Source organism: Hyaena hyaena, unplaced genomic scaffold (genome assembly GCF_003009895.1).
Source record: "Hyaena hyaena isolate Hyena2069 unplaced genomic scaffold, ASM300989v1 scaffold_4, whole genome shotgun sequence".
In the NCBI taxonomy this organism is placed as follows: Eukaryota; Metazoa; Chordata; class Mammalia; order Carnivora; family Hyaenidae; genus Hyaena; species Hyaena hyaena.
This window is the reverse complement of record NW_024080636.1, coordinates 5988434-6015660: the sequence shown is the minus strand read 5'-3', so window position 1 is coordinate 6015660 and position 27227 is coordinate 5988434. Positions and strand designations below refer to the sequence as shown.

The following is a 27227-nucleotide window of genomic DNA, read 5'->3' as shown; positions in this document are numbered from 1 at the left end:
GCCGACTGCCCATTGGCGAGTTTGAATGGCCTGCGCAGCGTCGCCGCGCCCGGTGCATCCTGGGGGCTGCGGCCGACGGCAGCGCGCGTGCGCACTGCCTCCGCGCGCGTGCGGGCTGCGCCTGCGGTGGGCGCGCGGGGCGGGGCGGGGCTTCCTTGGAGCGCGTGCGGCGTCCGGCCGGCTTGGCTCCGGCTCGGTGCGCGTGACCGGAGACTTGGTTCCGGTCCCCGCTCTTCATCCGTAGACGGAGGGACTTCATTCCCTACAGTAGGATGTCGATGTGAAGACCGAACGAAGTAGGTGCACCTGTCTGCTTTGTAAAGCGGTGCGCACCGGTTGCTAATAAGCAAGAAGACCGGGCCCCTGCCCCGGGGAGCGCGCCGGGCGACTGGTTTGTGACCCTGGGGCGCAAGTTGAGTGGTGGCGGAGGACAGTGAAGAGGCCTGAGACTGCGGCCTTTACAGCCGTTGGGGAGCCGGGTTTGTCCGGAGGGCAGGTGCAGGGGCAGATTGTAGGAGTGCGCAGGGCCCGGTGGCCCGGTGATCGCGTCGGCATGGGGAGTGCACACGTTGGAGCAAGGGCTCTCATCTGAGCGACGCGGGGCACTGACTGGGGAACGGGTCAATCCGCGCAGCTTGAGACTGGTCTCACTTGAGCCTTGTCCGCCTCATGCGCTGGACAGTGCAATGAAGGGGTCCGCTCAGGACGCAGCGTCATGGAGCCGTTACTCTGGGTGTCTGGGACTGGTCGATGTCGCGGGATGTGGGAAGGAGGAGCCTGGGATGACGCCTAGGGTCTGCCCTGAGAAGGAGGGAGCTCCAGGAGGAAGAGCACCACTTTCAGGCGTGATAATGAGCTATTTCTTTGGGACAGGTTGGGTGGAGAACTGTCCAGAAACCAGCCATCCTGGACCCAGGACCTATGCCAAGAATCGGGCCTGCACACCGCGGCCGGGGTCACCGGAATCCCCGGCTCTCGGGCCGCGGCTCTCCAGGCCAGCTGGCATGTGAACTTTCACACCATCCACACCAATCACCCCATGTTGCTGTGGTCCCTTTTCACTTCTGATCCTGAGTTCAGCTCCCCGTGAGACTGTGAGCCCCTAAAAGGCAGGGTGGGGTCTCAATCATGTGATGTCCCCAGCTTCACCCAACCCAGAGCCGGGCCCCAGGCAAGAGCTGAGAGTGTGAGAGCTGGGTATTGAAGGGAGGTGGGGAGTCTAGCAGCCTGGAAGGAGCCCAGCCGGCCCTCCGCATCCCCTTTGGCTGGTCCTGGGGTCCCCAACACCTCTTTTTCTATTGAAGGGCTCCCTCTGTTGCCTTCAGCTTCTGTCTTCACTCCCCAGTGTGCTCTGATGTGCTGGTTCCCCCCGGCCCTGCCTTTCCCACCGGAGCCTCTGTCCAGTGGGTCCTTTCTGAATCCCATTGTCTTTTGCTCAGATTCCTGCTTAAATACAGAAGAAAGACAGTGCCAAGCTGACCCAGGTACAAATCCCAGCCGCAGGTGTCAGTCAGGAGCATTTGGGTCGCAAGAAACCGGAAACCAGCTTCAAGCTGGCTTTAGAAAGAGGAGAATTTAGGGGCGCCTGGGTGGCTCAGTCAGTTGAGCGTCCAACTTCGGCTCAGGTCATGATCTCACGGTTCGTGGGTTCCAGCCCCGCGTCAAGCTCTGTGTTGACAGCTGGCTCTGAGCCTGGAGCCTGTCTTCGGATTCTGTGACTACCTCTCTCTCTGACCCTCCCCTGCTCATGCTGTCTCTCTCTCTCTCTCTCTCTCTCAAAAATAAATAAAACATTAAAAATAGAGAGAGAGAATTTACCAGCTCAAGGAATAGGGAAGTCCAGGAATGGCCCTGGCTTCAGCTCTGGATAGAAAGAGGGGCTCAAAGGAGGGCACAGGGTCAGGTCGCCTCCCAGCTGCCTCTATGGGGTCCTGCACACCCTCCGGCAGGCTGCGCCCACTAACCTGGGAGCCCCAGGCTTCCCTTCACTTACCAAGGCCTAGGCTTGCCTGACTCAACCCCCAGGGCAGTTGCTGTGAGAGCTCAGGGGGCGCCTGGCCCAGGTGTCAGGTCCCCACAGCCCTGTGGATGTGTGCAGGGGGTGAGCGCCCCCAACACCCACTCCCAATGCTCCTCCCCCTGTATCATGTCAGCACAGAGGAGGTGCTCAGTATCAGCCCCGATTATCAACAGCTTGTTGCTGCTGAGTCTTAACAGTGTCTTCATCCATCTGTCCTATCATGAGCCTGCCCATCAGAAAACATTTCTTCCCTCCCCCAGTAAGATTCGGCGTCATATTTTTATGTATCCATTCATGAGTTCCTTCACCAACGTTCCCTGACAGGTCCTCAGGGCAAGCCCAGTGCTGGGTGATACGGAGACAGAGCCCATCCCTGACCTGAGGAGGTCACAGCAGGGGAGGAAGGGGCATCCTCGCCAGCCTGCGGCGGATGAGTGGAGGGCTCCCCAGAGGAGCTTCCCCGGGCCACACTGTGTCTTGCTTGGAACCAGGAGGGGGCGGACAGCAGGCTCTGTCGTGGCACCCGGCAGGAGGGAACAGCTCAGGCTGGGAGGGCAGGGTCCCCTATGGGATGTGTCTCTACCTCCCAAGTAGAGACAGCACCCCTCTCAAAATGCTATTGTGATTACCCATTTTCTTGACTCCCTGCCCCGCCCACACCTCAAGTACAAGGAGAAGCCTGCCTCCCCAGGACCCAGGCCAGGCCTGACACACGGGAGACGCAGAAAGGTGCTACCAGCAACAGTCACAGCCAAAGGAACTGATTACGTAATTTATTTGAATCTCAGAAATTTGTCCAATCGATTTGGAGGCCTCCACTGTCTCCCAGGAGACCTGCCTCCCACCTCAGTCCCTACCTAATGCCGGCACGCGCTGAAGGAACCTGAGAAACATTTAGGGGCCAGGATCGCCCCTCATGGGCACATTCCAGTGAAATCCCTGATTTAGGGGCCAGGTTACGAAAAGGGGGGAGACAGACCGAGGCAGCATTTATAAAAGTGGCTCAGATTGTGGTAAAGCTACAGGCCGCACAGTGCTTTGTGGTTTTTGCCACAACAGGGCAACCCTGAGCTCCATCCACGCACCCCAGAAAGCGTGTCAACTCAGTGCATGCGTGTTCGCATGATTAAAGTCCTAGTTGGCAAAGGAAACCACATACCCGAGGCCCCTCTATGGGCACCACCAAGCCCCCTGGGAAGCTCGCAGACCTCTCCAGAGACAGCAGAGGGGCCTCCACTTGCTTGTGCTTCTTTGAGGCGGGGGGTGGGGGTGCAACAGCTGGGGGACCCCCATACCCAAGGCAGATCTCCACCGGGCCTCCACGGGCTGTGACCCCCAGCAAGTCACTTCCCCCCCTCGTGGGTGCCCTCCGCCAAAAGCTGGGACAACATATCTAGAATTATGATGAGGAAGACAACGTGAGGGTTTATCCCACGGGCAGCCTGGGGGAGGGCGTCCCGGGGGACTGTGTGGAAGTCTGTCCTCCCTGAGCTGAGCCGGCCTCCAGCCAACCCCGCCTTCCAGCCCTTGAACTCCAGATGTGGGAGTGCCAGGCAAGTGGTAACAAAACTGGCCACGTTGGTTCTAACTGCTTGAAACTGCACCTCGGCCCTTAACAAGGTTGAGAAGATCCTGAATCATGTTTAAAGTTGATTTGTATCCCCGCTTCCTGTAACACTGCTGGTTACAGGGCTTTTGGCTTAAAGCTGCAAAATTACTGAACAGAACCACCTAATAGGCTCTAGCCGCTTCTAACCCTAGAAGCCAGGGGGCCAGTCCCAGCTCACTGCAGGAGGTGGACGGCCGCGGCCTTTCGGATGAGCCGCTGGGTCAGGGGTGAGTTCGGCTTCAAGGCATCACGCTCCATCAGAAGGCTCCTGTGGAGACAGGGACGGGGTCTGTGGTGGAACCTTCTAGAAGAATGTGGGACCTGATGGTTCCCAGACCCCAAGGCAGGACAGGTGGCTGGGGCTAAGATGAGCAGAGAGCAAGTTACTCCCCTTCCTGGGCTACTGGAGAGGGGACAGAAGGGACAGCCCAGCAGTAGGAGGCCTGACCTTGGTAGGGGGACCAGGGCCAAGGCAGTGCACGGGGGGGGGGGGGGGGGGGGGGGGGGGGGGGGGGGGGGGGGGGGGGGGGGGGGGGGGGTTGCGGTTCAAGGATGAGAAGGTAGGGACTCCAATGTGAAACCAGGACGTCCAGCTTCTGGAGAACATTTTAACACTGTCCCCAAGACACACATAACTGGGTGAGCACATAACTGTGGCTCCATCTGCCTCCGGAAGCCAGGGCCCATCCTCCCACCAGCCAAGAGGGTAGAATTGGGCTCTAGGGGTCAAGGGGAAGCCACGCACGAGGGCTGCTGGGATGGCCAGTGGCTACAGAAAACCTCAAGTGTGAACAAAGCAAGTCTCGTTTAAGGGAAAGACCTCAAACAATTGACAAGAGTGATTCTGGGGGGGGAGAGGGTAAGGGGCTAGGCCTGGCACTCGGGGTGAGGACAGCATTGCAGGGGCCCAGGATCTCCACCTCGGAGGGGAAGGGCATGAGCTTCCTGTCACCCTGGCTGCAGGAGGTGCCCCTCGGCAGTCCACACGGGCTCCCGGCTGCCTCTGCAGCCCAGTCCCCCCCCACCCCGGCACGCCCGCGGGCAGACCCCCTGCCACGCAGCACCCTCTGCCCGGCCCAGCGGGCGCCCTCCACCCACCCTGCACCTGCTCCAGCCCTCAGCCCTCCTGCCTGAAGAGCCTCCCCTTCCCTGCCAGCCTGCACCCACACCGGGACCTGGAGCTCTCAGAGGGATCTGGCCACTAAAGGAAGGGGTGGGGTGTGGCTTTTGCGTATGGCCATGAAGGGGTGGATGGCATGTGTCCAAAGATGCGTCAGAGTTTTAACCGAGTCCAGAGTGGGCACACCTGTTGCATCAGCACCGAGAACCCCTGCACTGCTCCGTCTGGGAATGCTGTGGGGACAGCTGGGACCCCCAGCATGCGCCCCCTGCGCTTAGACCCTGGGGCTTTTCCACCTGTCCCCCACAGCTCCGCCAGGGGCCACCCAGGACACCGACCCCCTGGACACCCTACAGCTCCTCCCTCCCTTGCCCATTCCTGTGCCAAGTGGGGGGGGGCGCAGGGGACCCATGAAAAGAGGTCACGTCTCACCCCAGGGGTATAAGGTTTGGTGCAGGAAGCAGCGTGGAACTCGGCCGCCCCATGCAGGGCAAGTCAGGGTGTGGGAGCTCCAAGGCTGCTGGCGAGAGCTGCTTTGCAGAGCTCTCTTCTGGGGGCACCCCCACCCCAACATCCCTAACCCCCCAGCCCTTCCTCTCAACCAGACCGTGGGTGTGGTCAAACCCGCTGGTTTCTGGCCTCCCTTCAACTGTCTTCTTCAGGGCATCCTCTCTCTTCAGGGCATCCTCTCTCCCCCTGACTCCCAACCAGCTCTGACTCCACCACAGCCTTCAGAGCAATGTGCCCCGCCGTGTTTGTGTGTGTGTGTGTGTGTGTGTGTGTGTGTGTGTGTGTGAGAGGGAGAGATAGTTGACAGTGTTAGTTCCCACGTGAGAAATAAGCACCCCCCACCAGGCCTTGGGTCTGCCTGCCCCCCCACCTCCTGGAGTCCAGCACATCAGCCCCGTGAGAAAGAAAGAGCATCCCCAGCAAAGGATGGGCATGTGCAAAGGCCCGGGACCCTGAAAGAGCAGGACATGTTGGGTAACTTGCAGTTCAGCATGCTAGAACGAGGAGTGAGCTGGGGAGGGCCGCCCTGGGGGTGGGGTGGACCCCGTCTGGTCAAGCTGAGCATGCTAACAGGGAAAACCACGCCCCCAGCCCCTTCCGCAGCCTCCTGTCCTCACAACCTCGGGAGGTGGGAGCCTCAGAGCAAGCTGGAGACCCCCGTGCGAGAGAGGCAGTGATGCTCAGAAACACCCCCAAGCCCAGGATGGATGCGAGCGGGGGAACTCACCGCGCCACGTTCTTGTGGACGCCGGAAGTGCAGTTCAAGGCTGCGTGGATCAGTAACTGGTTGAAGACGTCTCTCTGAAAGGTCACTTGGGCAGGTTATGCTCCCGTAAGGCGGGATGAGGGGTGGGAGCCCCAATCCCCACCGCTGGCATGGCTGTTCTCGGGGACAAACTCCCGGGGGGGGGTGTGAAAGGGAAGCACACCCCCACACCAGGGGCACCCACCCTGAGACACTGCTGGAGCCGGGCTGCCGGGAAGGCCGCAGGCCGGAGGCTCACCTGGGCGTTGCTGCCTCCGATCTGGACAATCCGGTAGCGGATGGGCAGCAGCAGCTCCACCACACGGTCTGGGTTCCCGTTCTCGGCCTCCACCAGGGCCTGGCACAGAGGCAGCCCCACGTCACGGGCCAGGAGGTGCTGGCAGTTCTCCCCAGGGGACCTGCCGGCCGAGCAGATGCCCTCGGTCACCCGGAGGGCACCTTGCACTGTCCGTCACAGCACAGATGCCTCCGTGCCTGCCTCGGGCGTCCCCAGCTCCGTGCCTGACACATGGCAGGCGCTTGGGTCGGGTGAGCCGACAGAGGGGAAGCGGCCGGGAAGGGGAAACCAGAAGGTTCTCTCAACCCTGGGTCGAACTCTGCCGTTCACGAGCCACCTGGCTGCAGGCAGGTCCCTCAACTTGCTCATCTGTGAAGTGTGGGGACAGTGCCAACCGCTGGGGGCTGTCAGGAAGCTTGCAGACAATGCAGCTAGAGGCCTGGTACTGGAGCTGGCCCCGAGGCCAGGGAGGTGGCTGTCACAGCCTGTCTCCCTGCTGGCCCTCAGGTGGCCGCTGGTCTGGGTCACGGGCCTGCAGCCATGGAGACAGCAGCCAGCTCCAAACCTGTCTGAAAAGCCAGAATCAAATACTCAAGTGCTTGGTGGGCTCCCCAGGCCTTCCTTGTGGTGAAAAGACCGCTAACAGCGGGCACCTCTCCTGAAGCTGCCTCCCTGGCCAAAGCCCACGGTTCCCGCAGCACGGCTCTGGGAGGAGGCCAGGGCAGTGGCCATGGTGGTGGCCAGCTTGGGTGTGGCCCCCAGGCCAGGCCACCAGTGGCCACACCTCCCCCAGCTCCAGCCCTACATGGGGGACTCAGCTACATCCCTGGCGGCCCACACCGCAGAGGACCCTGCCCTCCCTGGACTCCCTCGGACCTCCACCGAGGTGTGTCACCATGTCCTGCCCCTCACTCTCCCACCAGCCTGCCTCAGCAGACACTGTCCCCCAGTTGCAGATGAGGAAACTGAGGCTCAGAGCAGCGAAGCACTGTGTCCAGGATCTCAGATGCTGGAAGCGGCAGGTCTTTCTGGTTCCAGGGCCTCACCGTGTTCCCCGCGGCACACACCCATGACATGGACGCTGTCACCCCAGCTGGGGGATGACCCCCCATCGATTGGAGGAACAAATGTACCCCGTGAGATACATCACCTGGGAGCCACACCTGCGGGGTGCACGGATGGCAGCACCCCCCGCAGCATCTCACCAGTGGACCCCCACCCACAGCGCCCCCGGCGGGCACGCCCCCAGCACCCCGTTGCCCCCGCAGCAGGGCCCAGTCTCTGGTGCCTACTCGCTGGCGTCCTGCAGGGTGGTCAGAAGCTCCTGCGTGGTCAGGGGGTCCCGAGCGCCCAGGGATGCCATCAGGAAGTGCGCGTCGTTGAACAGCAGGATGTGGTCACGGCTGTGCTTCTGGGTCACCGGCAGGACATCCTGCCACCGCTCACCCACGGACACCCCTGAGGACACGGGGAAGAAACCCCAGGCCTGGCGTTCGTAGGAGCACGTCCTGCGCAGGGGCCCCTGGACCCCCACACCCCCCAGAGGCCAGGCAGGTGAGCAGGGCTGGCAAACGGCCTCATACCTTGGGCCCGGTTTATGTTAACTTTAATTATTTTTTACATGTTTATTTACTTTTGAGAGAGAGACAGACAGACAGACTGCAAGCAGAGGAGGGACGGAGAGAGAGGGAGACAGAATTCCAAGCAGGCTCCAGGCTCTCAGCTGTCTGCACAGAGCCCGACACAGAGCTCAGATTCAAGAACTGGGAGATCATGATCGGACACCTAACCGACTGAGCCACCCAGACACCCCTAACTTTGTTTAATTATAAAAGCAATAGACGCCTAAGGTAGAAAGCAAAGTAATCTATTGAAGGGTAGTAAATGAAGTTTCTGGACCCTTTGACAACCCCCCAAACTGTTTTTAAAACTCTTCCTGAGGGGTGGGGGGACCTGGGTGGCTCAGTCAGTTAAGCATCCGACTTTGGCTCATGCCATGATCTCACGGTTTGTGAGTCTCAGCCCTGCATCAGGGTTACTGCCGTCGGCACAGAGCCTGCTTCAGATCCTCTCTCTCCCTCTCTCTGTGTCCCTCCCCTGCTTGCACTCTTTCTCTCGCTCAAAAATAAAACTATTTAAGAATACAGAAGTAAAATAAAATTCTTCCTGTGATTACCGTTGGTATGACACCTGAGAGGTAAAAGGTGTTCGATAAAAATCCTCTCAGTTAATAAATAATCTTCCCACCTCTGTGTCTGGCTTTCTCAACTCTGGACAGCCCGTACTTCTCCGCTCCCCAGGACCACCTCCCGATTCCTGGAAGTTACTAGCTGCTTCCTGCCTCTCGGGGCACCTCCCAAAGTGGAGATGTTGCACTTGACCTTTGTCTCTCAGCCCGTCAAGTCAGACACGTCTCTTGAGTCTCCACTCTAGCGGGGTGGGGGTGGGGGGGCATGTACTTTCTCTTCCCTCCGCGTGCCCCTGGCCCAGGACTCTGCCTCCCAGCCTCTGTCCTTCTGAGCCTCCCCCCAGTGTTGAGAGGCTTCAGGGTCCCCAGAGAGTTCCAGGTGGCTTCAAGGCCCTCCCGCTGCAGGCGAAGGGCTCACAGGGTCTCCGGGTCAACAGAATTCCACTTTTTTCCAGGCCCCTCGACAGCCCAGCTATCCATTTTGCCATCTGACCATCGTGAGCTGGCCTAGAATACGCGGTAGCAGCCTCCGCTCTGACCCCCGGCCTCTGGCCTCCGCCCACCCGAGCTCAGCCCCAGCTGCCCGCCTCTCAGCCCGGACCACACAGACCCTGCTCTCCGGTCACTCATCCTGTAGCAGGTGCTGGTATCCGTGTCCTGGGGGCAGTGGATGGACTGCTCCCTGCACCTAACACCCTTCCCATCCCCGCCTGGCAAAACCCTACACACCCTTCCGGGCCTCACATTTCACCTCCTCCAGGAAGCCTTCCTGGAACCCTCCAGAAAAAGCTTGCCCTGCCCAGGCCTCATCCCCACATTGTCTTGCTGACCCGGGGCCTAGAGTGGATCCGGGCTGGGCCTGAGGGAGCAGGGAGTAGCGTCTGGCACCAGGCTACCTGCAGAGTGTGGGGTGACGTTGAGAAACCTCACTCTCTGAAATCCCCGGGAGTTGAGAAACCGTCACCTCTCTTGTTCTAGGACAGGAGGCAGCACCAGGGACAGGCGGCCAGGTGCTGCCTGTGCCCCCCAGGTGCGGTGTGCGGCCGCGGGAGGGCTGGAGGCACCTGCAGAGCCAGCACCCAGGGCCACAGATGGGCAAGCCGCTGGCGCCTGCGGCGGGGCCTGGATCAGGAGCGCCTGCCCGGCTCTGGGCCCAGGTCCCCTTCCTCTAGGCCTGTGGGAGGGGAGAGGGCAGCGGGGCGCGAGCGGAGTGCGCAGACCGGGCTACCTTCCATCTGCAGCCGGTACAGCATGGAGCAGCTGTCCACCACATCCAGCATCGCCCCGCTGGCCTTCAAGCTGGGGAGGACCTGGAAGACACAGGCAGCCGGGCACGTGAGGGGCCGCAGGGACGGCCGCGTGCGGGCCAGCACGGAGCCAGCTCTCGGCCAACAGGAGCGCCCGCCGCCGCCCCCTCTGCCTCAACTACCAGGACCATCCCCTTGCCCAGGCGTGTGGCCGATCCGAACGCGAGACCCAAAGAAAGGACCGTAGCCTCCAGCACAGGCCGGGCCTTGGCACCTGGCACCTCCCGTCCCCGGTCTCAGGCCATGCTGGTGGGAGGCCAGGTCGCCCGTTCCCGGGTCCGTGTTCAGCCGGCCTGTCCCTCGTGGCTGTCCAGTAGTCAGCCTTCATTTCTCACTACACACTCCCGATAAAACTCAACCGAAACTTTACTAAATGGTTTCCTTGGGTTCAGAGCCCCAGGCACCAAGCATTTCTGCAACCCTGATCTGCTATGAAGTCTGCACGGGGGAGAGGGGGGTCTCAGGAGCTGCACATTAGGCTTGTTTTCTCTTAGAGGCATACGTAGGGTCTGGAGGAGGGCGAGCAGGGGTTAGTGTTCAGTGGGCACGGAGCTGCAGTCGGAGAAAACCAAAGAGTTCCAGAGATAGGCCGTGGTGACAGTGAATGAACCCAGGGCCACCAAACCATATGCTCAAAAATGATCCCAATGCGGGGCGCCTGGGTGGCTCGGTCAGTTGAGCACCTGACTTCCGCTCAGGTCATGATCTCACAGTCTGTGGGTTCAAGCCCCACGTCGGGCTCTGTGCTGACAGCCTGGAGCCTGCTTCGGATTCTGTATCTCCTTCTCTCTCTTGTCTCTCCCCTACTTGTGCTGTGTCTCTCTCTGTCCCTCAAGAATAAAGAAGTGTAAAAAAACAAAAAGATCCCAATGCAACTTTTGTATATATTTTGCGACAGTAACAAAAGTTCCCACGAGCAGATCGCTGATCCTACCAAAGAAAAGCAATCTAAAATGACTAGGGAAAAGTGCATGATTCCAGAAAGGAGCAATTTCGAGGCGTCATTCTACCAGTGCCCACGGCGCACAGAGCCCGAGTGCCTTCACTCCACCCCGGTTATGCCACCGCGTGGGGCAAGAATTCACCCCGGGAGGCTTTACACGAGAAGTGAGTTCTTGCTTCAGCTGTTGTTTTTGGCTGAGATGACACTGACCTCAAATACCCGCTAGAGACTAAAAGGCAAATTTTTGCCAACAACCGAAGTGGGTGCCAAGGCAGACTTACGTGCTTATCGTAAATGGTCAGCGCAGCCTCGTATTCGCCCTGGAGAAACCAAGGTCCTGTGATCAACATGCAGCAAAGGTGAGGGGCGCCTGGGGGGGCTCAGTCGGTTAAGTGTCCAACTCTTGATCTTGGCTCAGGTCAGGATCTCACAGTTTGTGAGTTCGAGCCCCACGCTGGGCTCTGTGCTGACAGTGCGAAGCCTGCTTGGGATTCTTTCTTTCCCTCTCTTTCTGCCCCTCTCCCGTTGTGTGCACACCCTCTCTCTCTTTTTCTCTCAAAATAAATAAGTAAACTTTAAAAAAAAATACAAAAACATGTAGCAAAGGTGAAATGTAAAACTGAGAAATGAGCCGAAAAGTCAATCCCCGCCCCCCACCCCCAGGACGTTCCACGGGGGATGGGCAGTGTCGCCGGAGGGTCTTAGGGTGAACAACCTGAACCACTTCTGCTCCGGACTCTTGGTCCCTCTGCCACTAAGGGGACATTTTCTGTCGAAGCATTATTTATTGTCCACTGCCCTTGTCCAAATCTTACGAGCTTTCTCACGTTATTTCTTCTAGTCTTTTTTTTTTTTCTCTTTTTTCTCTATTTTCCTTGCTGTACACTCAGTGGGGGCCGCTGCTCACTTCCAGACACTGTATCACAATGTCACCGTGTCACCGCTGGCCCCTCAACTTCTGAGCATTTTCCTTTGGACTTTTTCTAGATTTTCTGATAAGCACCATCGTAAGAAGCTCCCGTACAAACGGGACCGAGGGGCGGAATCACTGGGGTCAAGGGCGTTCCCCACATCCCCGCTCTCACTGGGACAAAGCCTTTGGAAGTTCCCATGGCTCATCCAGGTGCAGTCTGAGGGGTGGGGGCTTAGTGGCTCATGCCAGCAGCAGAGGACACTTGGTCCAAACCGTCTCCACCAATTACACACAGTGCACATGACTTCTGCGTCCGCACAGTGAAAAACACCTGACGCAGTTTAAGCCTGAAAGCTATCTGAAAACGTTAATGCTCTGTTACTCCTGGGCATCATTTAAACGTGCAAACCCAAACTATTATCCCGGGGACATAGCAAAATGTAGAAACATATTTATTTCTCTGGACATCTTTATAGTATAAGACAGCTAACCATCTTACCTTCTCAATCAGATACAGAGCCCAGTGCCAATAATTATGACAAGCAAGCATATCAGCGTCCTGGGGGGGGGGGGGGGGGGGGGGGGGGGGGGGGGGGGGGGGGGGGGGGGGGGGGGGGGGGGGGGGGGTGGAATAAGAGAATTAGAAAAATCTGATGGCCTGTGGGGAAAAAGTGCCGGCTGTGGTTTTGTGACAATGCAGGATGGTCCCTCAAGCGCGAGGGCGGGACGCATCCCCCCGGCGCCCATGCCGAGGCGGCCTGTGCGGCTCCGTGCCCCGACGTCCCTGTCATATCTGAGGGATGGCCACCACGGAGTCGGAGACCCAGGGAGCCCGGCAGCTAAGGTAGGAGGAACAGGGCCGGCACAGAGGCTACCCCTCTCCTCAAGCCTCGAGAAAACGAGTGATGAATCCACAAACAGGTGCCAAGGCTCCCGGGGTGTCCGAAGCCCGTGAGGATCCCTGAGCCCAGGGCTGGACTCCCCGCAGGTACTGGTGACGCCGGCAAACAAGAGGGGGGGTGCGGCTGGCATCTGGGCGGCTGCTACCGGCAGTCTGTCGGCCCCATCGCGAGCACTAGCCCTTCCTTCCGGGAGGCTACTGCAAACACTTTGTCCTCTGCCTGGACACCAACTTCCAGCTCCTGGAAAGAGGAACGTAGCCCACGTCCACCTTGCACCTGTGCTTGACGACACCCTGGCAGCCGGTGTCCCCTCTTCCTCACCGGCCCCTGCAGGTCTCGGTGTCTTTGCTCAGTCTGACTGGAATACCCTTCATCTCCACATCCATCACCTGGAAAACTCCTATCCATCCTTCAATACCCAGTTGAGGGGTTGCCTCCTCCAGGAAGCCTTCCCTGACCACTTCACCCTCAAGTCCTGTGGGGTTGGAGGCCTCCTCTGGGTTTCCACATCCCTGAGAGTGCCCCGGTCATGGTGTGGTTCGTGGTCTGCTGGGAAGCTACTCACTCCACTTCATCAGGCCTTTTGAGGACAGAGAAGTCTGGGACAGACTCTCTGTGGAGTCCCCAGGGTAGGATCTTGACTGAGCTCCAGTCTGGGGCAGGAGGAGTGGGAAAGGGAGGCCCAGGCCTCACCATCTACTGCAAGACTGGCCTGCCCGGGCCAGAGGCTGCCAGGAACCACAGCAGGGGACAGATGCAAACCTTAGCCTGGGCTGGCTGTCTAGAACCAAAACCAATAAGAACTCATTTGGGACCAAGGGCTTCACAGTTGTTACAACAGCAGATATACAGATGAGGAAACCAAGGCTCACAGGGATCACTTTATTGCCCTAGGGTCCAGCCAGCCCTCCAACACCCAGTAAAACCACAGCGTCTGGGGGAGGGATGTGAATGGAATGTGCTGGAAGGTCCTGGCCCAGGCCTTCCCTGGCCTCCTGTGGTTCTGTCTGGGCAAGCCCCTGGCCCTCAGCCCGGAGGATACGGCCATGCGGCTGTCCCTCCCCCAGACTCAGCACTCTCACAAGCACTATCCGTATCTGCCTGGGGGAGTCGAGTGCACACCATCGGCTCCTCTGCTCCCCGCTACAATGCGTGCTCCCCGAGCCCACTCCATGGGCTCCGTGCTGAGCCAGCTAGCTGGTGGTGACAGAAAATGCAGCTCAGGCTGCTGACAGTTCTCACCCATGCCAGGCTCTTCTGTCCTAGGTAATTTCCTGATCGTTCCTTTACACCAAATGCCCCAGCCCAAAACCTCTTCTAGAATCACCTGCAAAACACTGGCAGGTTTCGGCGAGCCCTGTGGCTCCCTGGAGACTGCGGCTTGACAGAAACGAGCTCCCCCAGAACTAAGCTGCGCCCTGTGACTTCTGTCCATAAATTCTTAACTCAAGAGCACAGGCGGAACTTTCCAGGCACATGACCCATTGCCAATAGTCATACCTTCCAGTGGGTTTCCGAGTGCTGCATAAATTCCAATCCACCCTGGATTTCTGCCTTCATCTCGTGAATGTGGGCAACGGTGTGCACCGACCATGCGTCTGTTGGGTTGATGGACAAAGCCTGCATGGGGAGGGGGTGGAAGTTGATTGGAGATCATGAGGGTTGGTCAAGCTGCGTCTCCAGGTTACCCGGAGACCAGGGGTCTGAGCTGGACGGCGGAGTGCGGGGATGGAGCAAGTGCGCGCACTGGGCTCTGCCTCAAGGCAACAATGACCCTGAAGTCTAGCCCCGCTGACCATGTACAGGATGTCCCCAGTGAGGATGTCACCGCCCATTTCAAAGGTAAAGAACTGAGCTCAGGGAGACAGACTGATCTGCTCAAGACCACAGCTGGGTCTTTCCAAAGCCAGGACTCATCCTCCTGGCCCCGGAGCCTCCTGCACACAGCTGAGTCACCTGCAACATGCCGGCTGGCCTCTCTGGGCCTTCCTCCCCACCCCACCTCCCTGGCAAGAAGCAATGCCGCCTTCCCCTCGGGACTGCCCGTAGAGACGGAGTGGGTGAACGCTGTGCAGACTGCAGACTGCCGAGTGCTCGTGGCTGCCCCTTGTGGATGACCACGCGTATGGCAGCCTGGGCTCATTCTGACGTGAGTGCTATTAATAACAACAGCCACTCACATGACCAGCGAGCCTGACCGTGACCAGCAACGCAGGCAGGACACAGGGTATGATTCCTACGCCCCTGGAGCTTCCTTCTAGTCCCGTGTTCAGCTCACGTTTACGGCGGCGCCTCCTAAGCGCCAGGCCCAGGGCAGTAGGCTGAAGCTCAAGGTCACCCAGTGGACAATCCACCCGAGCCCAGGTCCCGCACAAGTCACTCTTTCCCCGGCCCCACTGACTGCCTCGGTGCCCCGCGCCTTTCACAGAGGCAGAGCCCCCGGCCTGGCACCTGCTGTGAGGTCCATGCGGACAGGCCGACCCCAGTAAGTCCCGCCTCTCTGCTCCCGCCCACTGCTTGTAGGGGTCCACCCAGTCCACATGGGGACGCTGTAAGAAAGAAGGTGTCCTTGGGGACAATGAGCACCCGAGCAGAGCCCTGTAGGAAGGACCAGGACACTTCGGGGGGCCGCAGGGGCACAGCTGTGCAGGCCCGGGAAGGCGCGTCTGGAGAAGGGACGGCCTAAGTGTGCTGCTCTCGTGTGGGGTGCAGCTCAGGGCAGGGAGCTGCTCAGACCGCTGCCAGGATTAGGCCCCACCCTCTACGATGGCTCCTGACCAGCTTCCTCCCAAGTCTCCCTGGGACAGAGCACGAGGCACTGCACGACCTGCCCCGACTGGCCCCCAACCTTGGCCCCTAGGGCCCATCCCACCCCCACACACCAGGAGCCTCAGCCTATCACGAGGCTCCAAGCTTCCTGAGCTGGAAGGCTGTGCTCCCTGCGCTTCGCTCCTCCAGCCCCTGGGGTTTGCTCCGCAGATGCTCTCAGGCCCCCGCATCACCGCCATCAGCACCGCGAGGCCTCCCCAGGCTCCAGCGGCCTGGTGCAGCTGCCCTCGCTCTCCGAGAGGCCTGGCGGTCACTGTCACAGCACGGCCCTGCCCCATAACCATCCCTCGGGTACTGGTGTTGGGCTCCGAGCATGGCGCCCACGGGAGCGGGTACAGCAGGAGAAAGGGGAGCCCCATTCCACCTCATCCTGTTCCCGGTGGGGCGTAAGCCTGCACCTTTTGTCTGCCCTCTAGCTTCCTGGGCCATCTTGACAGCCCTCAGGTGCCCAGGGCCACCTTCCTGTGGCTGAGCCGCCGGACGGTGTGGAGCCCAGACGGCCGTGAAGCACGGACCCTTCCATCACCCTGGGCCCCATCTCTATAACCAGAACAGGCTTCAGAAGCCTCACGGCCTCCTGGGCCCCCCGAGGGTGCAGGCTGCCTCCAGGGGAGGGGTACTGCGGGCAACCAGGGTGCCGTCTGTGGGGAGGAGCACCGGCTGGGATGCTGGGGAGCCGGGCCTGGTCCAGGCAGCTAAAGACCGGTAGTCAGGTCAGGTGGCCCGGGAAAGCACGCGCTCTGCCCTCCCTGAGCTGCCTGAGCGTGAGCAGGCCCCGGCCTTGGCCTCTGACCGTGGGCCCCCCATCTGGACAGCGAGGAGAGGACTGCCCTCTGGCAGAGGGGATGAGGAGCCTGGAGCCAGGCACAGGAGGGGCGGCACCCCCTGGATCTATTTCCACTCCTGTGAGGTGGGCCTGGAGGGCAGGGACTCCAAGGGCACAGGGGACACCTGGTGCCCCAGGCCCCCCGCCACGGCCTCCTGCGTGGTCCTGGGCCGCCGGTGAGGCGTGTCCACTATGCGCCTCGGTACGAGTCAGCCCACCAGGCGAGCGTGACAGGAAGGGCCTGGGCCGACAGGAGGCACCTGGCAAACCACACTCCTCTGCACCCTTCACCACGGTTCCCCCACCCCGGAGGGAGGCAGAGGTCAAAAGAAGGGCTAGCTGGCAAGACCCCAATGCCCAGGTCAGGGCCCACCTGCAGGCAGCCTTCGTGATCATGGCGCAGCTCCCTGGAGCTCTGGACAGAGGCAGACGAGAGCTCAGGGAGCCCGAGCGGCCCTGTGCCGGGAGGGAGGGAAAGTGGACACAGCTTCCCCGGGGCCTTGTTCACCTTCTTGGCCCGTGGACGCAGTTTGCAGGCTGTGGGAGGGCCAGCTGCTTTCGCTGTTAATACGAGTCCTCCCCCAGGCTTCTAAGGAAACGGGACCTGAGTGGGGGTGCTGTGTGTGTGCTCAGCCTGCCTGACGCCACTCCCCGAGGGGAGGCCCTGGGGAAGGGCCCGCTTACCTCTTTGGCAAGCTTTTCTGCCTTATCATAGAAGTTGGTTTCCATCAATCCAAAAGAATAGATGCCTTTCACGTAGCTAAAAGAGAGAGAGAAAAAAAAGTCTTGGACAGCAGTGGACTGTTCCAGCGTCAGTATGGGCTGAACTGTGTCCCCCAAAATGATGCTTGAACACAGACCCTAATTGGGAATGCGGGTGTTTGCAGATGCATTTGAGCTGAAGTCCTACGGGATGAGGGTGGGCCCTAAACCCAGTGACCTGAGTCCTTACAAGAGAAAGGAGAGGAAGACTTGGACAGGGACGTACAAACAGACACAAAGGACGGACCCGTGTGAACACAGAGGAGACTGCAGCCATGTGGCTACAGGCCAAGGAACGCCCAGGATTATCAGCTACCGCCAGAAGCCAAGGGGAGGCGAGGAAGGTGCCTCCCCTAGAGCCTCCGGAGGAAGCGCGGCCCTGGTGATGCCTTGATTCCCGATGTGTGGCCTCTGGAACTGGGAGAGAAAGAACTGTCGCTTTAGGCTGCCAGTTTGTGGCCCTTCGTGACAGCAGCCCCAGGAAACGGACACACGCTCCCCCCCCCGGTACCACCCTAAACCCTGGGCTTCCCACCAACTGGATGCTTCTGATCGGTGGGGAGTGCCGTGACCTTCATCGTCTGCACAATCGTCCGACCCCCAAGCCCCGTCTCTGCAGCAGGCACCTCTGCAATTTGCATCCCACCCCCTAAGACATCAGTGCACTGTCTCCACTGAGGATGACAAGGGCCCTCTCCTTCCTGTCCGGATGGTGACACCTCCCTTGGGAGGCACTCATGAGCACAGGCCGGCAGTGCGCCCACCCCCGCCCAGCCTGGCCTGTGCCCGCTGGACAGCTCCTCCCCCGCCCCCAGCTCCTAGAGGCCAGGATCCCATCTGTCCAGCTGACTTTTGGCCCAGCCCCAGCCCAGGATGGGCTTGAAGGCACTTCACTGAATCAGGGCGCGCTGCCCTTTCTCATCTGTGATCACGGGCACCGAGTGCCAGGGCAGTCACATGTGAGAGGCGGTCTTTCCTGGAGTTTTACGGGATTCCGTGAAAAAAGAAAAGAGCAATAGAGTTTCTATTTGTGGCTCAGACGTTATCTTTATTACCATGCAGAGTGACAAAGTCTAGCTCTCATGATTCACAGAAGGAGTGTTCTGCCACACCGGCTTCCAGACTTGTCTCTTAAAAGTTTCTTTCTCTTTTTTTTTAAGTTTTATTTATGTTGAGAGTAAGAGAGAAAGTGGCGAAGGGTCAGAGAGAGAAAGAGAGAGAGAGAATCCCAGGAAGACTCTGCACTGTGAGCGTGGAGCCAGATGTGCGGCTCAAGCTCATAAACCATGAGATCATGACCTCGGCCGAAGTTGGAGGCTTCACTTACTGACCCACCCAGGCGCCCCTTAAATATTTATTTCTTTTAAGTATTTAAATATCTATATCTTTTAAAGATTTAAATATTTTAAATATTGCTTTAAAATATTTATTGGGGTCATCTAACCTTCCACATTTAAACATGCATTGAATGCTTATGGGGTACCCGGTATGGTAGGCTCTGTGATGGTTACTCTCATGTGTCACCTTGGCTGTACCCAGTTGTTTGGGCAGATACTATATAGACGTTTCTCTGAAGGTACCTCTCAGACGTGATTCACTCAGGCTTCGAGTGAAGCAGTTTACCCTCCATAATGTGGGTGGGCCTCGCCCAAACAGTTGAAGACTTAAGCGAAAGGACCGAGGTCCTCAGAAGAAGGAACTTTGCCTCCAGATAACAACGCAGACTCGCCGGACCGCTGGCCCATCCTGCGGATTTCAGATTATTTGCCAGTCCCTGCACCTGCGTTAGCCAATTCCTTAAAACCAATCAACCTTCCCCCAACAGCCATATAAACGTGTAAATAATATGGCTACAGACATTCATATCCTGCTGTTCTGTTTCTACAGAGAACCCCTGCCGAAGCCAGCTCTCCAGTCCACGGGGCTGTCTGACCTCCACGACCTCCCTGTGATTAAGACCCGGCGGCGGTGACTCTGTGGCAGTCCCAAGGCCACTCAGGTCCTCCAGGCCCCCCTCTCCTCCCCAGCACACGGCAGAGCTGCACCACTCGGCGTCCTGTGGTTGGGTGACCAGCTCTGGCCAACAACTCGGGCGTGGCAGGGCAGCCCTTCCTCTCTGAGCCTTGCAGCTGTGAGTCCCTCAAGGGTGCCCTCTTCTCTCTCTCAGGGACCAGTGTGTCCAGAAAGCAGCTGCTTCATCACCTGGGACCCTGACGTGGGAGGGAGACAAGGGCAGGGGTGCAGAGCCCCAGGGCCCCCGCATGACAGGGGTGAAGCCGCTGGAGAATCAGATCTAGAGGATGCTTGTTACTGTGGCAAAAACTAGCCCGGGCTGACCACCAATACACCTGCTACTGCCTTGTTCACAGGGCACGGGGAGAGCAGAGAGATTTTTTTCACTTTCAAGAACTAGGAGAAGAGCCACAGCAGGCTCACTATTTTCGGGGCAGGGCCAGGAGACTCGCCGTGTTTTTGGGGCAGAGGAGAGAGAGAGCGAGAGTGAGAAAGAAAGAAATGACATGGTTTCCAGTTGGCACATACCTGCTAAGGGGGGTGTCAGGTGTCCAGAAGGGGTAAATCCGAGCCACGGAGTCCCGCATCTGTTCCTGGTAGCCCAGGTAAAAGTAGGCATCGTGGGAAAATTTTAGGGCTAACATGTCTGTTGGGTGGTCCCAGAGAATCTGTTCCCATAGTTCACAGGCTCTGGAAAAGTTCCTGAAAGCCAAAGAGAGATTTCTCAGCAGCGCTGAGCACGGAGTTCACACACGTGTGTGCAAAAGGCATCGTTTCTTGCCAGAGTCTGAACTGATCAGCTATATACATGGTGCATATGTATATGGAAGGAGATACATATCTATATATAGATATACATAGAGAGAGACAGAGAGACACAGAAAGAGAAACAGAGACACACACAGAGAACATATTCTATAGACACCCACACAAAACAGTTTCTATGCTGGGTTGTGGCTCAGGAAATTGAAAACCCAGTGGTAAGTTTTAGTCTGGAATGCAAACAAACAAAAAAACTGGTTTAACAGGCTGCCAAAGGCAATCTCCCTGAGACCATGAACCAGCTGCGGGAAGTCTGCGAGGGGGCAGCCACCGCCCCACCCCGGCCCCATGCCAACACCTGCCACTGATTCACTCCCTTTGTTGTTAACTGCTTCGGGACCCATCAACCATCAGCCCAGGTCGCCTAGCTGTGTGGGGCGTCTCCCCTGCCTGAGCGGAAGCAAGGGGCTGTCCCAGAGATGGGCTCCGGGATCATGACACACAAGGGGACAGCCATGGGGACAAGGGGCGGGTTGAGGGGGGAGACAACCCAGAAGGCTATGACCAGATGCTTACAAGGCTACGTTAGGGCAAAGAGGATATGGTGAGTGCTTTCTGCGCTCTTCTTTTCGGTATTTCTGTAACGTGGTCCTATCTGTTTTGTAACAAACAGGATACCCAATTGATGTAAAGAAAGGAAGCTGTCGGGGTGCCTAGATGGCTCAGGCGGTTAAGTGTCTGACTTCGGCTCAGGTCATGATCTTGCAGCTCACGGGTTTGAGCCCCGCGCCGGACTCTGTGCTGACAGCTCGGAGCCTGCTTCGGATTCTGTGTCTCCCTCTGTCTCTCTGCCCCTCCCCTCCCCCCCAAAAATAAAAAATAAACATTGAAAAAAATGTTCTTAAAGAAAGAAAGTTGGTTGAAGGCTAACTGGGAAATCCTAGCCACTGTTTTCTCGCCCTGCAGTCAGGAGAAGACAGAGCAGACAGGCAGGATACGATTTTTCACTCAGAGATGGCCACGGGAGGCAGGCCTCTTCCCAAAGGCGGTGCGGGAGCCCCGGGGCATGGCCCAGTGAGGTCTCGGGGTGCCAGCCACGGCCGGGGAGGCCCTCACCCGTTGGCAAAGGTCTCCACCGCAGACACGTGCAGCTGCTCCCGCCGCGTCAGCGGCTGCGTCTTGGAGACCTCCACCATCGTCTTCACGGCCAGGTCCAGCTCCCTGTCCAGCCTCACAGAACTTCCAGTGCCGATCAGTACGAGGCCGTTCGAGATGGCGTGGCCCATCGCTGGCGGAAGGTTGGAAAGTAGCTGGTGATTCAGAGGGTCTGGCCCAGCCCAGCCCCGCCCTGCCTGCCCAGCCTCAGGTGTGAAACAACTACCCCACGTCCCAGGAGGGGCAGGCTAGGCGGCTGGGCGGCTCTGTGCCCCTCTGCACGCAGCGGCAGGGAACCCGGCCTGGGCCCTCGCCATGCACAGAGGGCAGAGCATCCTTCCCCACCTTCACTGGGTGAACTGGTTAGGGCTGCCTGTGGGCTCCCAAGACCCCCCAGCCCCAATTTCCCTCATTGGCTGATACTGTCACCACCACCAACACCAGGCCTTTCGGGGGCTGCTCAAGAGATATTCCACACAGGGCGCTGGTCCCTGGAGTACAGTCTGTCTCAGCCACTCTCGTGCGTGGAGAGCTTGGGGGGGTGCGGTGAGGGCAGGGTGCCCTTGGAGAAACCTTGCTGGCAGGCCTGCAGCCCCCCCGGGGCCCGCCTTGGGCTTCCTGGGGCCCAGCCTGACAGATGCACGGGGTCCGCCAGCATTTGGAACTCAGTCACTGGCCCAGGCCTGAGACTGAGGACCCAACCATGGTGTTGGGACCACCCGTGTGGCCCCCGCTTCTATCCTGGGGCCCGAGGTTCTGCTCAGAGAGCCCCAGCCCCCTCCTCGCTCCTGGTCCCCCATAGGCTGGCCTCAGCTTCCTTTGTCCCGCATCCTGTGCATCCCGTCCTCAGCGGGAGCCGGCCGCAGTGGCATGGAAAGGGACAGCGCTTGCTGCCCAGCCCTCCTCAGCCCTTCTCCCGGGCCTGGAACCCCACCCCTCCTGGGGCTCCCTCCCGCTGTGTTCCAGGCCGGGTCTGGAAAATAACAAGCCTTATGTGGTCCTCGCCACCCAACATCTACCGCCTGGGTGCTTTGGGGTACATCTCTCATTCTCTCTCCTCCTCCAGAAATAGGATCAGTGTCTTCCCTGTTGAACTGACCAACAATTGGGGAAAAAATTAGGAATATGCCTTCCATGGCACCTGGCAACACTATGAAGGCGGCTGCGACGCCAGCCTACCAGGGGCTCTCACCTGCCACCAGCCCGCCCCCCTCATCCCAGCCAGTCTCCCAGGCAGAGAGGGGTCAGACCCGTGGGACGTGGTACCTCAACCCGGGGACAGCATCACTCACCAAAGGTTGGATCTGCTGCTTTGAGCTTTGACAGGCAGCCCTCAATGCCACCAAGACTTTTGTCATTGGTCCATTTGACGTACTGAAACAGAAGGCAAAACAACACTGTCCCCAGGGATCCTTAGTTCATGTCAAGGAAGGTATGCACCTAAATCTGGATTTTCTCTCTAGAGAGTTAAGTATTTCATGACCTGAACTGCACCTGAGTCGACATCATGCAAAGAGCCTGGATACTCATAACTCAAAGCACATTTTCTAGGACTGGTAGAGGCCACCATTTTCAGAAAAGAGACATCCAAAGGAAACTTCTTCCCGACAGGTGATCTGCCCAGACATCGACTTCTTTAGCCATGAGAGGAGGGCCTCAAAGTCGGGAACCACAATTAGAACCTTCCTACTTTTCATTCAATCCTTTCAAAAAAGACCATTAGGGGCAACTGGGTGGCTCAGGTGGTTGAGCGTCCAACTTCAGCTCAGGTCAAGATCTCACGGTTCATGAGTTCGAGCCCCGCGTCAGGCTCTGTGCTGACTATTCGGGGCCTGGAGCCTGCCACAGGTTCTAGGTCTCCCTCTCTCAGCTCCTCTCCTATGCGCCCTCTATCTCTGTCTCAGAAATAAACATTACAAAATTAAAAACAACACAAAACATAAAAGACCTTTAGTAAAACATTTATGATATAAAGGTAGGAAAAGGCAAAAATCCAACTTAATCACATCCCGCTACCATTTTTGACAGCTTGTTGTATCTGCTTCTAAACCTTTCCTTAAATGCCTATTTTTTCTACAAATACTAAAACTATAATAACACATTCATGAGATGTTAAAATGCGTCCTATCAGAGGGGCGCCTGAGTGGCCCAAGAGTTGAGATTCCGACTTCAGTGCAGGTCATGATCTCACGGTGTGTGATTTGAGCCAGACATGGGGCTCCCTGCTGTCAGCACAGGGCCCACTTCGGATCCTCTGTCCCTTCTCTCTGCCCCTCCCTACCCCCCCCCCCGCTCAACAATAAACAAAACAGGTATCATATCAAATGTCTGACCTACATCCACACAGAATTAGCAGACTGTATTCTGATAGGACGTGAGGGAGTTGATGCACACACTAAAAACACCCTTGCTCTAACACAGGATGGCACAGAGACCCTGACACGGGGGACAGAAGACACACAGGCGGGGTGTGGGAGGACAGTCTACACTGAGGAACGGGGCTCTTTAACAAGTCCAGCGCTCCACCGAGGCCAAAACGTGCAGGAAGGGCCCAGAGCTCAAATGCACAAAGTGGAGTCCTTTTCCAAGCTAAGAGTGTTCCACTGCTTGCTTCTGGTACTAATGTTTCTAGAAGCTTCCTCACTCCTCCTGGTGTGTGGATGGCGTTCATAGGCAGTGTTCTCCCTGCTCATGACAAAAACTGACTCTAGTTTTCCATCAGTGTATACAGACCCAGGCACACCTGCTCTTCCTCTACCTCACTGCATGAGTCAGCTCGGCTCTCTGAGCCTCAGCTTCCCCATCTGTCAAACAAAGTAGTTGGACCCTACCTCGGAGACCCTCCTAGTTCTAAAACTATAGGCTCCTTCACTGGTGTTAGAAATGACTGGTAATATGGTGGAGAGTCTTAGAACAGCCATAGTTGAGAGTGCTAGATTCAATGATGAGCCCCCAGCCAATGGAAGGGCCCCACATCTACGCTCAGCAGACCACAGAGGGATGCCTGGGGAGGCTCGGCACCCTCATAAACATCCCACTACCGTCTGCCTGACCCCAGGGCCACCTCCCATCCATGCCATGTGTTGCCAAAGATGTCTAACGCGTTCCCGGGTACCAGGGTCCAGAGTACATGAATTCCACTGTAACCCATTGTGAAAATCATTGTGCACTTGAAAACAGCACACCCCCTCTCACTTTCCAAGCTGTTGGCTGTGGGGATTCGGAGCATTATGAACCATGCTTGGAGCCCAGTTCGGACCTTCCTGTACCCAAGTTTGCCAGGAGAATTGGGCAGGAATGGGGCTGAAGCCCTTCACTGTTTATAAAACAAGAGTGCTGATGGAGACGTAAAGCTTAGGAAGCTTCGAGGGCTGCCCTTGCTCGTGGTCGTCATCGCGTGCATCATCTCGCGGCTTTCCTTGGACAACACCTCACAGGACGTGTGAGTCTGGCCGTAAATGGAAGCAAAGCCACACTGGAGGAGGCCCCGGAGCTACGTCGTAGCCTTGTGTAAGGACCGTTTACTGCGTGGCATAAGTAAATGTAGCTGTTAGATGGGCCCAGACTTTTAATAACGAAAAAGAAATCCATTCAAAGCATTCGGTAATTTTAAAAACCTCCCCACCGGCCTTTAGAGAGGAGGCCAGCACCCTGCTCAGCAGGCATACCTGGGTCAAGGTAGCATCAAACAGCCTGCAGGCCTCGTTGCTAGTTGTCGATAGAGGGAGGCCCGCATCTTTCCACGCCTGCACGCAGCAAGAAGAGAATATCAGGGCTTCATTCCACATGGTCCTCCAAACATAACGTGAACCCCAAACCCAGGCACGGAAGAGCTCCCATGCCTCGCGTCATGTGGGCGTGGGTTTCCATAAGAGCCAGGCTTGTGGGGCTCGCCTGAACTCTCGGATTTCACAGCCGGTGCGGAGCAGAGGAGGCTGAGCCTGCGTGGGTGGGGGCAGATCCCGAGGCAAATCCCAGGGGTCTCCAAGCGGCGGTGTGCCTTCTGGCAACATCCTCCCTCAGACCCTTCGCTGGCCCCAAACGGGGCTCTGGAGGACGCACGCGGGGACCCTGAGGGGTCGGCCAGGGGAGCACTCAGTAAATGGGAGTCCCTGATCTGGCTGAGGGGAGGTCTGGGAGGGCAGACAAGGGGCAGAGCCTCGGAGGGCTGGGCGGGGCAGGGTGGACTTTCCACCAGGCAGGCAAACACGGCACCTGCCAAGCACGGTACCAATTCCTCTCCTCTCTCCCCTTTAGCAAATGATTCAGACCTACAAGTCTGCTCAGCAGAAGGATCCAGAGATTATCAGAAGTGCGCACTGTTAGGGCTGCCCTTGGAATCCTGCCAGGGGTGCTCAGACCTGCGACCCCGCCCAGGGAACGAAAGGGTCCTCTGCTCCCCCAGCACAGCGGGCAGCTCCTCCACCTTCCTCATCCGCAAAATAGGCTCGGGCACGCCGCCCTGGAAGGTCCGAAACAGACACCCCTGCGCCGCGCCAGGGCCAACGCGGTGTAGGTCTCGGGGTCCCACAGGAAGGTACCCTGGTCCCTTCCTGCACCCAGGACGCACGCCGGTCCTTCTGGGGCCGGTTCCCCGGCGGATCCGGGTCTTGCGCAGCTCGGTCCAGTCCCCGCCGCCGGGCGCCAGGCCCTCCCGGGGCCGCGGTGCCCGGCCCGCCTCAGCCTCCGCGTACCTGGCAGTCGCGCAGCGAGGCGGTGGCGGCCATGGTGCCGAGAACGTGGACGGGTCCGGGGTTCTGGGTCCGGCACCTCCTCCGCCTTCCGCTTTGGGGCGAGGGGGCGGGGCGGACGCCTCGGGGCGGGGCCTCCGCGCTGCCCCGCGAGCTCACTGGTCCGCTGCGCCGGCCTCGCCCCGCCCCGCCCCGTCCCGCCCCGCCCCTGGGGCGCTCCGAGGGGTTCCGCGCCGACCGGACTCCGGCCCCGCCAGGCCCCAGTGGGCGCACTTGCCTCCCAGGCAGGGCCGGAGGGCGGCTCGGGATTGGCTCGCCGTCCCGACTCCTCCCCCACTTCCTCCTGGGAGTCCTCCCTGCAGGCGACCCTGCTGGGGAAGCTACCGAGGAGTCTCTGGGGAGGCAGGGGGCCCCTAAGGTAGGGTCACTTTCAAGATCTTTGGGGTCCCACGCGGAATCCTGGCGCGCGCACGTTTCTAGAGGTCAGTTTTTTGAATCGAAGCAAACTGTGCACCCGACCATAGTCGTTAGTAGAGAATGTGCTATGTGACCCCCCTTAGGTGACGTTTACTAGCAAGCAAAACAGTGCCTGGCGGAGGGATGGGTGCCCTGGTGGTGCTGAGGTTTCTGTCTTGCGGGGCACGCGGAGGCCTTGACTGCCCTGGGGTCCTTCTGTCTACTGGGCTGGCATGTGGGCATACCAGTGCCCTTTCCTATTTTTCCTATATCTTTGTCTTCTCTGCTCTGCGGTGCGGGCAAAACTTGTCTAGAGCTTACCGTGGTTCTCTGAACCACTGACCCCGCACTGGTGTGGGACACTGACGGCCTCCCGGTTCCAAACCCGCCGCCTTCCTCATCCTCATTTGGTCTGACACAGCCCCCTTCATTGAACCACCTCCCCTGCCCTCGCCCCCTTCCTATGGCTTCCGGCCCCACTACCTCTGCTTCTCTGTCACCTTGTTGGCCAGATCTCTGAATACTGAGAAGTCCAGAGTCTGCCTTCTCCATTTGTGCCTCCTCCCCCAACATGACCTCTGATGGCCCAGTCTTGAGTTTTCAGCCCTGATGTTTTCTGAGGTCTTAGTCAGCAAAGGCTTTCAAAAGAAAACACCTTAGAGTGGGGCCTTGAGCGGTAAACACTTATTCCTGGCAGCTCTGGAGCCAAAAGTCCAAGGTCAGGGTGCAGGCATTTGGGTCCTTAGTAAGGGCCATCTCTCTAGTTTGCAGATGGCTGCCTTCTTATGGCCTTTTCTTGGTGTGGGGTGCACTCAGAGAGAGAATGCTGCAAGAGTGGATAAGAAAATAAAAGTCTATTAAATGTTGCCTTCAAAAGGCCACTTTAAATATAAAGACATAAAGCCAATGTAGTGAATGAAAAAAGGTATGTCATATGGACATAGGCATAAGAAGGCTTGTACGAATAGGTAACCAATGGAATGGGAAAAGATAGGTACAAATGACAAAGCAATAAAGGGCTAGTATCCAAAATCTACACACACAAAAAACAAATAATCCAGTGAAGAAATAGGCAGAAGACAAGAATAGATACCTCTACAAAGAGGACATCCAGGTGGCCAACAGACACATGAAACGATGCTCAGTGTCACTCATCATCAGGGAAATACAAATCAAAA

At 58.3% G+C, this 27227-nt stretch overlaps 1 protein-coding gene across 2 annotated transcripts; it reads right to left on the bottom strand.

The window, feature by feature from the left end:
• Nucleotides 1-2777: 2777 nt before the first annotated feature.
• On the bottom strand, nt 2778-25685 carry TTC38 (tetratricopeptide repeat domain 38). Of its 2 annotated transcripts, XM_039236915.1 has the most exons (14): nt 25597-25685; nt 24571-24648; nt 22195-22276; nt 20864-21035; nt 19514-19687; nt 16895-16970; nt 14056-14175; nt 12153-12212; nt 11022-11060; nt 9719-9800; nt 7595-7760; nt 6264-6423; nt 5987-6060; nt 2778-3897 (listed from the first exon to the last, which is right to left on the bottom strand). In XM_039236915.1, the coding sequence occupies exons 1-14, from the start codon at nt 25627-25629 to the stop codon at nt 3804-3806; spliced, it is 1410 nt and encodes a 469-aa protein (XP_039092846.1). In that variant the 5' UTR covers nt 25630-25685; the 3' UTR covers nt 2778-3803. The 2 variants fall into 2 exon arrangements, with proteins under 2 accessions (XP_039092846.1, XP_039092852.1); XM_039236921.1 differs by lacking the exon at nt 24571-24648.
• Nucleotides 25686-27227: the final 1542 nt, after the last annotated feature.